General features: G+C 32.4%; 2 protein-coding genes across 2 annotated transcripts; both read left to right on the forward strand.

Moving 5' to 3' along the window:
* The first annotated feature begins 1,775 nt into the window (after positions 1 to 1,775).
* LOC140877556 (uncharacterized) lies at positions 1,776 to 4,902 on the forward strand. The gene is made up of 3 exons (XM_073281094.1): positions 1,776 to 3,991; positions 4,065 to 4,170; positions 4,258 to 4,902. Exons 1-3 carry the CDS (start codon positions 1,776 to 1,778, stop codon positions 4,900 to 4,902), a joined length of 2,967 nt encoding a protein of 988 aa, XP_073137195.1.
* A 288-nt stretch (positions 4,903 to 5,190) lies between these two features.
* LOC140877557 (uncharacterized) lies at positions 5,191 to 6,788 on the forward strand. Its single transcript, XM_073281095.1, has 5 exons — positions 5,191 to 5,511; positions 5,915 to 6,124; positions 6,215 to 6,307; positions 6,378 to 6,494; positions 6,579 to 6,788. Exons 1-5 carry the CDS (start codon positions 5,191 to 5,193, stop codon positions 6,786 to 6,788), a joined length of 951 nt encoding a protein of 316 aa, XP_073137196.1.
* Positions 6,789 to 12,223: the final 5,435 nt, after the last annotated feature.

The following is a 12,223-nucleotide window of genomic DNA, read 5'->3' on the forward strand; positions in this document are numbered from 1 at the left end:
TATTATCCATGTTCATTCGTGTTTATGTATTTCCATTTTCAATATCAGTTTTCCATCAATATGTTAACATGTCATGTGCATTGCAGGTTCTTAATTTAGCGTAAAGTGGAATATTTTGAATTTTATCGGAGCTGTAGGAACTTTACACGAGGTATATTAATTGAAATTATTTTTTGTGATGCACTTATTTAATGTGCAAGATGATTTTATGTTGTTTATCCTTCTTTTTATTGTACATTCTATGTAAACATATGCAAATTGAATCATTATTTATAAAGAACAGAAATGTAATCTCCCCTGCTTTGTGTCCAAAAATCTGTTCCTTTCTTCTTCTTTTTTTTTTTGGGTATTCGTTTTGTCTTTAGATCATGTACGTGATTGGTTATTAATTTAAAACATGCATATCATGTGTTAGGGTCATCTTTCATTCCACAAAATAATTTTATTTGTTAAGGATTTTGATATTAAATTTGGGACCATGAAAAGTTTTTGCAACTTGCCAATTGATATCTCGATATGATTTATAGTTGATCCTTTCAAACCGATTGATTACAGCTTTGAAAATTTGTATTAATTAGTGATATTTGTTAGTAAATAACATTATAAAAATAAATAAATTACAATATTTAAAAAGTAGTCGAGGGATCAGTTTGGAATATTTTGAGATGGCTTTATGAAATTTTATTAGATTTTTTGTTGTTTTGCAAAAAATCATTTATCATACTAAAAATTAATTACCATAAATAAAGAATTTATTTAAAATATAAGATATAAAGTAAAATTGACTTTAGATTAAATATTTTTAAAAAAAAACAGTTAGTTTGATGGAATTTAATTAGTTTATTTTAGAAATAATATTTAAAAAATTCATTTGAGAAATCTTAATTAGTGAAATAAACATTTAGGTTTCTGCCCCATGGTACCTCGACGCATCCCTCTTTTATTCTTTTGTTATTAGTTTGTTATTATCCATGTTCATTCGTGCTTATGTATTTCCATTTCCAATATCAGTTTTCCATCAATATGTTAACATGTCATGTGCATTGCAGGTTCTTAATTTAGCGTAAAGTGGAACATTTTGAATTTTATCGGAGCTGTAGGAACTTTACACGAGGTATATTAAGTGAAATTATTTTTTGTGATGCACTTATTTAATGCGCAAGATGATTTTATGTTGGTTATCCTTCTTTTTCTTGTACATTCTATGTAAACATATGCAAATTGAATCATTATTTATAAAGTACAGAAATGTAATGTCCCCTGCTTTGTGTCCAAAAATCTGTTCCGGCCTTTTATTTTCCTATTGGGCTAGTTTATTTTGAGTATTACTATGTTATCATCAATGTTAATTAAGAAAATTGGAGATCTATGCTACTACTTATTCACTACAAGAATTCGGATAAATAAATTGATTATGATTTTTTTGTTATTATTCTGTACTTGAGATTGTGTTAATATCTTCTTGTATGATGTACAATTTTTTGAAGGTAGGTGTTGTTTTATTTCTGGCTGCTTCGTTATATCTAAAATGGACAAAGAATGGATGTCTAAGCATAGACTATCAACTGAATATGATATTGGAGTAGAGTCTTTCTTGAAATTTGCATTGCAAAATGCCGACGATCCAGATGCAATCCCTTGCCCTTGTGCAAAATGTGGTAATATAAAGAAAAAAAAATGTCAAAATAATAAGGGCACATTTGTACTACAACGGGATAGATTTGACATATCATACATGGATATGGCATGGGGAAACATGTATGAGTAAGAGCTCAATGAATTATGATGATCGAGCTGGGCAAGTTGGACACAAAGATTTTGTTGAAGAACCAATAGATATGGTACATGGTGTATATGATAGTTATGCTGAGAATCCAGATCAATTCACTAAGCTATTAGAAGATGCTGAGAAACCTTTATATCCTGGATGCACTAAATTCACAAAGTTATCTGCAATTGTGAAACTATTTAACTTCAAGGCAAAATATAGTTGGAGTGATAAAAGTTTCACTGATCTGCTTCTTCTGTTTGGAGAAATGCTTCCAGGTGAAAATGAATTGCCTTTGTCATTGTATGATGCAAAGAAAAGCTTACGTGCATTAGGAATGGATTATGTTAGAATTCATGCTTGTCCTAATGATTGCATCTTATACCGAAAGGAGTACGAAGATTTTGCCAATTTCCCTACTTGTGGGACGTCAAGGTGGAAGGTGGGCAACAAATCTAAAGTAAGAGAAGGAGTTCTGGCAAAGGTCTTGTGGTATTTCCCACCTATTCCAAGATTTCAAAGAATGTTTCGGAATAAGATGATATCCAAGGAGTTAACTTGGCACTCTGATGAAAGAATTCGTGATGGATACTTACGGCATCCAGCTGATGCACCGTCTTGGAAATTAGTTGATCGCAAGTGGCCAGACTTTGCATCAGAGAAAAGAAATCTTAGATTGGCTATATCAGCTGATGGGGCCAATCCTCATAGTTTGATGAGTTCTGCATATAGTTGTTGGCCAATTTTAATGGTCACATACAATCTTCCGCCATGGTTGTGTATGAAGAGAAAATTTGTGATGCTTACTTTGTTGATATCTGGTCCTAGACAGCCGGAAAATGATATTGATGTGTACTTGGCACCTCTGATTGATGACCTAAAATGCTTATGGGATACAGGTGTTGAAGCATATGATTCATATCGAGAAGAAAGTTTTTCTCTTAAAGCTGTCTTACTATGGACAATCAATGATTTCCCTGCATATGGGAACATGTCGGGTTGCGTTGTGAAAGGATATCATGCATGCCCTATTTGTGCAGAAGAAACATACTCAATAAGGTTGAAGCATAGTAGAAAAATGTCATATACAGGGCATAGAAGGTTTCTACCTTTAAGTCATCCTTATCGAAGGCAAAAGAAGACATTTGATGGGAACCAAGAGTTTAATCCAGCACCAAATCCATTGAGTGGCCATGAAGTTTTGGAAAGAGTTGAAAGAATTAATTATCAACCCGGAAAACTTACTGGAAAGCTACAGTCAAAGAAGGATGATGGAAAACCATGTTGGAAAAAGAAATCAATATTCTTTGAACTTGAGTATTGGAAACATTTGCATGTTCGTCATATTCTTGATGTGATGCACATTGAAAAAAATGTTTGTGAAAGTCTCATCAACACATTACTTGACGTTCCGGGAAAAACAAAAGATGGAGTGGCATCAAGATTAGAACTTTTGGAAATGAATGTGAGGACTGAATTGGCACCAAATATGGGAGAGAAAAGGACATTTTTGCCACCAGCCTGTTATACACTAAGTAAGGATGAAAAAAAAAGTCTTTGCAACTGTTTGGCTGGAATAAGGGTCCCCACAGGCTACTCATCCAATTTTAAAAACCTTGTGTCGATGAAGGACTTGAAACTGGTTGGCCTTAAGTCACATGACTATCACACTTTAATGCAACAATTGCTTCCTGTGGCCATCCGCGGCATTTTGCCAAAAAAGGTCAGGGATGTTGTGACTCGGTTGTGTTTCTTATTCAATGAGTTATATAAGAAAGTAATAGATGTCCCAAAATTGGATGAGCTGCAAAGAGAGATTGTGATAATATTGTGTTTGCTTGAAAAATATTTCCCTCCTTCCTTTTTTGATATAATGATTCATTTAACTGTTCATCTTGTAAGGGAGGTAAAATTGTGTGGACCGGTATGGCCTAGGCACATGTACCCATTCGAAAGACACATGAAGATTTTGAAAAGTTATGTGCGCAATCGCAATCGGCCTGAAGGGTGCATGGCAGAAAGTTATATTGCTGAAGAGGCTGTCGAATTTTGCTCAGACTATTTGTCTAATATCCACACAATTGGGATACCATCAACACATCATGAAGGAGAACTTACTAAGCCTTTATCGGGAGCAGTGGTCCACTCTATAAGTGACAATGAATTGCAACAAGCACATCGTTACGTATTGACAAATGACGTTGAGATTGATCCTTATATCGAGTAATATATCCTTCTTATGCCTTTATGCGTTTTGATTAAATTCTATTTCATTTACTTGAAAAATTTTCTTTAGGAAACACATGTTGGAGTTGAATGAAAGATTTCCTAATAAAGCTAGGTCGAAGAAGTGGTTACAAGATGAGCATAACCGAACTTTTATAATCTGGTTGCGTGATAGCGTAAGTTATATAAATAATATATGTTGACATAATTGTAACTCTTGATGCATTGAAAATATAACTTTTTATTCTTTTTGTTAAATATAGGTTGCACGGGTAGTTGACCATTCCACACATAAAATATCAGAAAGATTGAAATGGATAGCACGTGGTCCTAGCACACAAGTGTTAAAGTATTCTAGTTACATGATTAATGGGGTCACTTACGCTACAAAAGAGCGTGATGATATTCGAGTTTCTCAAAACTGTGGAGTAAGCTTGGTCGCAAAGACAATGCAAGGTTCTAGTGCAAAGGATAAAAATCCAGTTGTGTCTGATATTGTTTTTTATGGAGTTATTGAAGAAACATGGGAACTAGATTACCACCAATTTCAAATTATAATGTTTAAATGCAATTGGGTGGAGAATAATAATGGTATCAAGATAGATGATCTTGGTTTTACGTTGGTGAATCTCAATAGAGTTGGATTCAAATCTGATTCTTTTATCTTGGGCAGTCAAGCAAAGAAAGTATTTTACGTTGAAGATCCCAAAGATCCTGCATGGTGTGTTGTACTTGCAAATCCTAGCATGGAGTCCTTTGAATACGTAAATGGTATTGAAATGGAAGAGGCAGGACTCCACAACCAATCTTTTAGCAGAGGGTTGCATTCTATGGATGTTGATTTAGCAGATAAAGAAGCGTCATGCATTCGCGAGAATTGTGATGGGACTTGGGTCGACAATATTTAAAGAAAAAGTTATTTCTCTTTTGAGGATCATTTTGTACACCATAATGATATGTCATCTCGTATTTTATTACGAGTTTTATTAACAATATTGAATATCATTTTGAATTACTCTTTATATTTGTTGTTTTTTTACGATGACATTTTTTACAATTTTATTTGTATTTGTTGTTTCTGAAAATGATATTTTTATTGCGTTATTATTTTTATTTGTTGTGTATATTTCTACGTGCTGACTGTTGATATTTCGACTCTCTTTTTTATCAACAGAATCAAATTACAACTGACCGCAATGAGTAGGAAGGGTAAAGAAAAAGTTGGATATGTCGGCAGCGAGAAGAGTTTGGAGGGAAATACAGTGTTCGAATCTATAGATACTGAAACAACAATAACACCTAGAGGTCGTACACATCTAGATAAGATTGCTAGGAGAAGGGTTCAAGGAATTCGGAAGATAGTAAGATTAAATAAACTTGGACAGCCAGTAGGAGACTTTGCTGCTGAAATGCAAAGTTATATTGGAGTGCTAGCTCGAGAAAAGGTTAAGATAAGCTACAAGTCTTGGAAGCAAGTTCCAAATGGAGTCAAAGAATTGATATGGGAATCTGTTAATGTAAGTAAATTAGTTGCTTCTGCCATTTATTTTCTTTTTGGAATAAATTGTCATTTATTTCCAATTCTGGTTGCTATTTTGAAGTACTGATATTTTGAAACCAATGTTTATAAGTTTTGCATGGTTATTGTGCATTGATATCATAAATATTTGGTCACATTTGATTGCAAAATGCTCTATAATTTACAATATTTTCAAAGTATCAGCTTGTGAATTTCTTCACTTTTCGAGGTAATCACGTGGAATTTTCAGGCTGATAGTTTCAAATGTTAATGTTGTTCCGCTGATTTGATATAAAATCTCTTTAACATTCTTATTTCAAAATGAATATTAAAATATTTATCATGATTCATGCATTTCAATATTCATATGGTTATAAAATTTCCAATTATTTTTTTTATAGTTGACGTATGATGTTGACCAAAGCTGGAAGAAGGGATGTTTGAGTTCGGCAAATACTAAGTGGCGTCAATTTAAAACCTATCTCACTCAGACTTTCATCTTGAGCAAGCTTGATAAACCAGAGGAGTTGAATGAACCACCGACTGGATATGGTATTGCACAAGATGATTGGAGTTCTTTTGTCATTAGTCGCATGTCCGATGACTTCACTGTAAGTTTCTTTTTACTTGTAAAGTAAGTTGATCATTTGTTAATTTTTGGAATAAATAAATTTTATATGTTGAATGTTTGACTTGATTAGAAACTGAGTGAGAAACAAAAAGAACGAAGAAAACAGAACTTGTACCCTCATCATCTTGCTCGTAAGGGATATGCACGCTATGCCGAAGAAATTGTAAGTTTACAATACACTGGAAATCACGCACTTTTGTTGGTATATATCATTTGATTGTTATTTTTTGTAGGCAAATGAATTATCTGATGATGATGAGATCAATAGCGCTATTATTTGGAAGAAAGGTCGAGTCAATAAAGAAGGGGAATTCGAAGGAAGCGATTTGAAAATGACAGTAGAGAAGATAGTGAGATTTCTCAACATCACAATCTATTGTTTAATTTCAATGAAATCTTGTAAAGTAATTATTTCTTTCTCAATTCCATTACAGGATGATTACATACAACAAAAGCGTGAGGGTAAACTGAACACGATAGGGACAAAAGAAGATATCTTGACAAAAGCACTCGAATCATACGAACATGGTGGGCGTGTGAGGGCTGTTGGAGGTCATGTCACTCCGACATTATATTTTAATGTTGGTAGAGTATGGAAGAATGTCGATGTTGACAGAGATTTGGTTATTGAGCAAAAGAAATAGTTGTCGGAGGCTAAGAAATTAATATCTGAACAAGATGCACGAATAAAAAAACAAGATACACGTATTCAAAAAGTTGAAGCATTTGTGTACAAAAAAGGTGCTCTGGACAGTGAGAAAGGTAGTTGCTCTGTGAAGTTACATAAGCTCGATGAACCCTTTCTGAAAACCGACAACAATTCGCCTAATCATGAGGATTTGGATGACATCGAGATGCAAGTTGTGGACAAATCTGTTTCTCTACAGGTATTTAATCACTTGTTGCTATATATATTACTTAATATTTGTGAAATAAAGAGTTAGTGCCACTAATTGATCTCGTTACTTGTTTTTTAGGGTAAACCGGTATTTTTGACATTGGAGTCTAGCTCAGATGTTGTTGCTTGTGGAACAATTTTTGAGGTCAATGGACCTAGTAAATTACTGCATGGTGTTCCATTACCATTGAATTGCATGCGTGTATCCATTGATGAAGCACTACAAAAATCAGCACGTTTGCCGGTTCCGATTCCACATGAATGTGAACTTGTTGGTGATGCCGTGGGAACACATGTGGCTTGGCCAACACACTTGATTATCTTGCGACACGAGGTACATGTGCACTTATATTTCTTTGTAAATTGTGATGAATTCTTTAGTATTTCACTTAACATGTTTACAATTATATTATATTAATTAAAAGCGTCAGAGGAAGAAAACTACCCTTGTAAAAGAGAACCAGCCGTTGGCTTCAAGTGTGCCAAGATCATTGCGCGTGTTGTATTGTTATTGTAAGAATGTTCTTCATGATGGAAAGAATTTACCACTGCGTTTGGATCATGGGATATGTGGAGATGATTATGAGTTGAATTTGCACATTGACGACATCAGTCCTTTATATCACTTCGAGCCACTTTCAGGAAATTGTGTAGTTGCTTATATGTGGTAAGTCTTTCAACAACTTAAATTTTTTTTCGTAGCTTAGTAATTAGTGTATAAGATGTATAACTTTAATTGTTATCATATTCAGTATAATGTTTTTTGTTTATTTGAAATAATAGGCATCTTTACAAAAGGTTGCTGAAAGAAAAGAAAGGCGATAAGTTCATATTTGTAAATCCACACAGCATTCCATGTTTGCAGAAAACTACACAGGACAAAACCAGCAAAATTGAAATGTTGAATCTGAGAGCGAGTGTTTTAGCAGATAGACTGAGTGATGCATCGGTAAATCAATTGGTTTTGGTGCCAAGTAGTCTCGGGTAATCCAGAATTGCGTACAATACCATTTTCTATTGTATTTTTGAAAATTTATTGAATTTTGTGCAGTACTAATTATGTGATTGTGTGTAGTTGTCATTGGATTCTTACTGTCATTGAACCTTACAAAGAGGCTGTCTATTTGCTTGATTCTCTAAGTCATCGCATTCACGACGAAGATTGGAAATATATGGTGGAAATGTGAGTTCATATTCCTTTTTCTTAAGCATTTAATTTAGTGGTGATTGTTGAATTCTCTTAGCCATCTCATACATCAACTTTGATCAATGTACGTTATATACGTAGGGCGTTGAGATTGTTTAATTCAAATAAGGGAAGAAAAGGAAGAAAAATTGTGCAATGGGATGTAATACAGACATGTATATATAATTCTATACCGAGCTGATTTTCTTTTATTGTTATATTTTTCATTAATAATTTTACTTTTTTATTATAGGCTCCTAGACAACCAGACGTGAAACAATGTGGTTATTACGTAATGAGATTTATGAAACAGATTACTGAAGAAGTGTCAAATATTGGGAGGGATTCAATACGATCAATAGTATTATGATCTCTCTCTTAAACAATTTGAATATTATATATATTTATTTCATTTTAGGAATTCATTAATGGTTGGTTTTTAATACTATACCTCATGTGAGTGTTTCCAGCTCACGAAAGCAGAGTACACTATGGAAGAAATTGATGAGGTGCGCTCAGAGATGGCTGAATGCATACAAGATCATATTTATGATTAGGTATATATATGGCTTTCATAATTTTGCGTTTTTAACCATCGGTGTTTGATCATTGGTATATCCAAAAATATAATATATTGTTGGATGTAGATTTAGATTTCTTTTTAATCTATTTATTGGTCCTTTGTTAGTGATGATTGGTGATATTTAATCTAGTAATTTACTGTTCTTTGGTTTTGGTATAAGAATCAGGTTAATATTACTACCTTTTAGCATTGATTAATTGTCCCTTGATTGTGAATCATCAATTTTTCTTGATACAAAAAAACCATGGCAGCAGCTTTTGAAATGCATATAGTACGTGTACTTTTCATGCTTTCTCCATAAATTTACTGAGAGAAGAGCTTATATATGCAATCACTTGCGACCTTTTACGAAAACTGCTCCTTCTTTTAAAATATTTTTAATGTTTTTCCTTTTGATACAACTTAATCTTCTTGCTCTTCTTTCTTTTCTGGGTGTTTAGATATTTTTACATAATCCTTATATTATTGGTCCTTTGTTAGTGATGATTGGTGATATTTAATCTAGTAATTTATTGTTCTTTGGTTTTGGTATAAGAATCAGGTTAATATTACTACCTTTTAGCATTGATTAATTGTCCCTTGATTGTGAATCATCAATTTCACTTGATACAAAAAACTATGGCAGCAGCTTTTGATGCATATAGTACGTGTAAATATTACTACCTTTTAGCATTGATTAATTGTCCCTTGATTGTGAATTATCAATTTCTATTGATACAAAAAACTATGGCAGCAGCTTTTGATGCATATAGTACGTGTACTTTTCACGCTTTCTCCATAAATTTACTGAGAGAAGAGCTTATATATGCAAGCACTTGCAACCTTTTACGAAAACTGCTCCCTCTTTTAAAATATTTCTAATGTTTTTTCTTTTGATACAACTTAATCTTCTTGCTCTTCTTTCTTTTCTGGGTGTTTAGATAATTTTACATAATCCTTATATTATTGGACTCCAGCTTTAGTTCCATAGTTTTGTTGATATTATAATTAAGTTTCTTACTTTTGCATTTGTGTATTTTATATTGTAGGTCTGTCCAAAGAGAAAAAAGGTTTGGATGGAGAGGGGCTAAAGATGTTAGTGGGGGAATTGCTTTTGGATGCTTTTGTGATGTCTTGTTCCAGAAAGTATTTGACAATGGAAATACAAGGCTTGTAGCACATTAATTTTATCTAAATTGATGTTTTGAACTTAATTTACTCGAAACTAGATAGATTATGATCAATTTGTAAGAATTGTAAGTTGTTTTGATCAACTAATGCACATTTTATGATGTTTTATATATGAAAGCAATTAGTTTTTGTAATTGATTGTTTATTTAGACTAAAATACAATGGTTTTAATTTTGATAAAAAAAAAACTGGTGGCTAGTTAGACTAAACACAACGGGTTTTTTTTCTAAAAAAACGTTGTCTATGTTGATCAAAGACAACGGTTTTAAAATGTTGTAAACACACTAAAAGACAACGGTTAAAAAACGTTGTGAAACTGTTGTTTATTACGATCAAAGACAAGGGTGGAAAAACTGTTGTAAAACCGATGTCGTTTTTGATATAAGACAACGTTTTATATTCAATAATACAACGCTTATACACCGTTGTGGTTTAACATATTAGACAACGGTTTTTCACCGTTGTCTAAGACCGTGTTTTTAACAACATGGCCATTAACATCGGTTTTAAACCCCCCCTTTAACAACGGTTTTTCACCCTTGTAATCCAAGAACCATAAGGCAGCAGTTCGAACCAGCCCACGTCCAGAAACTTGCATAAACCGAACCAATAAGTGCAAAAACGTGAGTTTCATGCATGAACTTAAATGTTTCAATTTCTAAATCACAAACACATGAAATATCAGATCTTGTATGCATAAAATCAGTGTAATATAATTTAAATGGTGTTCAAGAAGGGAATCAAACGTGCCTTATTAAAGATTTGGACCAAAACAAAGAAATCAACGCGTATCGGGCTCGCCGGAACGAACGGCTTGAAAATCCTTGCCGAAAAACTTCAAGAAAATTGTGTGTGATGCGTTCTTGACGATGGAAAATTTTCTGAAGATTTATGGAGGCGGCTAAGAGAGTTTTGGCGTGAGATAGGGATAGAGTTTTAGGGAGAATAATTTAGGTTAAATCTTTAATATAACAAGCTTAAGATATTAACTAATTATATAATAAAATAAAATAAACTTAAAACTCTTAAATACAAAATAATTAAATCTGATATTTAACTTAAATCCCGAAATATAAAAATAGGGGATTTTTAAAAGTTATTAAAAGGACTTATTTTGGATAAAAATAGACACACAAATATACATATATATAAATACCATAATTTTCTTCAAATTATACCTTAAAATAATATTTTAAGGCTCCTAAAAATCTCATTAAATATTTTGGGTGAAAACAAACATCTCATCCGTCCACGGTCCTGCCTACGCGATCATAAAATAAGCTTTCTCAAATAAATTCATAAATCACATCATACCGATTTAAATGCCGAAACAATATTTAAAACATGCAAATAAATCACATAATTCACATAATAACTCATAAAAGAATTTAACACATTTTCACATTATTTTAAAGTTATTAAATCCCCTAGTTATGCATGCGGATTTACGTGACGAATTTCTGGGCGTTACAATTATCTCCCTCTTAAATGGAATTTCGTCCCCGAAATTTGATTTAACTTAGTCGTCTAATAACATATGACTAAAATTTTTCAAAACTAATTTTCAAACTTAAATCCCGAAAACATAACTTAATTTACATATCTAAAATTCAACTTAAATCTCAAAAAAAAAAATTCCTAACTTGTCAAACTTAAATCTAAAATCATAACTTAATCTACAAATCTAAATGTCAAATACAAATCTAAATGTCAAACTTACGTCTCATAAATTATCAAACTTAATTTTCTAAACATATATCATTCTAGTCATCCTGGTGTGTAACGCATCTTAGAGGCATACTGTAATTTCCATAAATTCTCTACGTAACCGCATTGCATAACTAAGTATTTTTAACTTTAAGACTGTCATAAGTTTAAATTCTCATTTTCATAAATCAATAAAAACATAACTCTTGTGTCCCATGCATAAATCATAATTTAAAGCACTTAAAACTTACAGACTGGCAGTGCGGCTTCTGAGCTCCGTGTAGCTGGCTAGTAACCCTCCAAGGACCATGGCTCTGATACCAAATGAAACGTCCTAAAACTTCTACTGGATTTTTTTTTAAAACTCTCTAACGATAAAATATAAAATAATAAATATAAATATATATATATATATATATATATACCCATACATATATATATCATACTTAAAAATAACTTTACTTAATTTAAAATACAAATACACAAAAGATACAATAAAAGTACACGCATGCAATTAAATTAATTACTAAATAAT

Source organism: Henckelia pumila, chromosome 2 (assembly GCF_033568475.1).
Source record: "Henckelia pumila isolate YLH828 chromosome 2, ASM3356847v2, whole genome shotgun sequence".
Taxonomy (NCBI): Eukaryota; Viridiplantae; Streptophyta; class Magnoliopsida; order Lamiales; family Gesneriaceae; genus Henckelia; species Henckelia pumila.

Excerpts from the sequence above, each read along its gene's own strand:
- LOC140877556 (XM_073281094.1), top strand. The coding sequence starts at position 1,776 with ATGAATTATGATGATCGAGCTGGGCAAGTTGGACACAAAGATTTTGTT. Across the intron at positions 3,992-4,064 it reads GAGATTGATCCTTATATCGA|GAAACACATGTTGGAGTTGA; the intron begins GTAATATATCCT and ends AATTTTCTTTAG. Across the intron at positions 4,171-4,257 it reads TAATCTGGTTGCGTGATAGC|GTTGCACGGGTAGTTGACCA; the intron begins GTAAGTTATATA and ends TGTTAAATATAG.
- LOC140877557 (XM_073281095.1), top strand. The coding sequence starts at position 5,191 with ATGAGTAGGAAGGGTAAAGAAAAAGTTGGATATGTCGGCAGCGAGAAG. Across the intron at positions 5,512-5,914 it reads TGATATGGGAATCTGTTAAT|TTGACGTATGATGTTGACCA; the intron begins GTAAGTAAATTA and ends TTTTTTTTATAG. Across the intron at positions 6,125-6,214 it reads GCATGTCCGATGACTTCACT|AAACTGAGTGAGAAACAAAA; the intron begins GTAAGTTTCTTT and ends TGACTTGATTAG.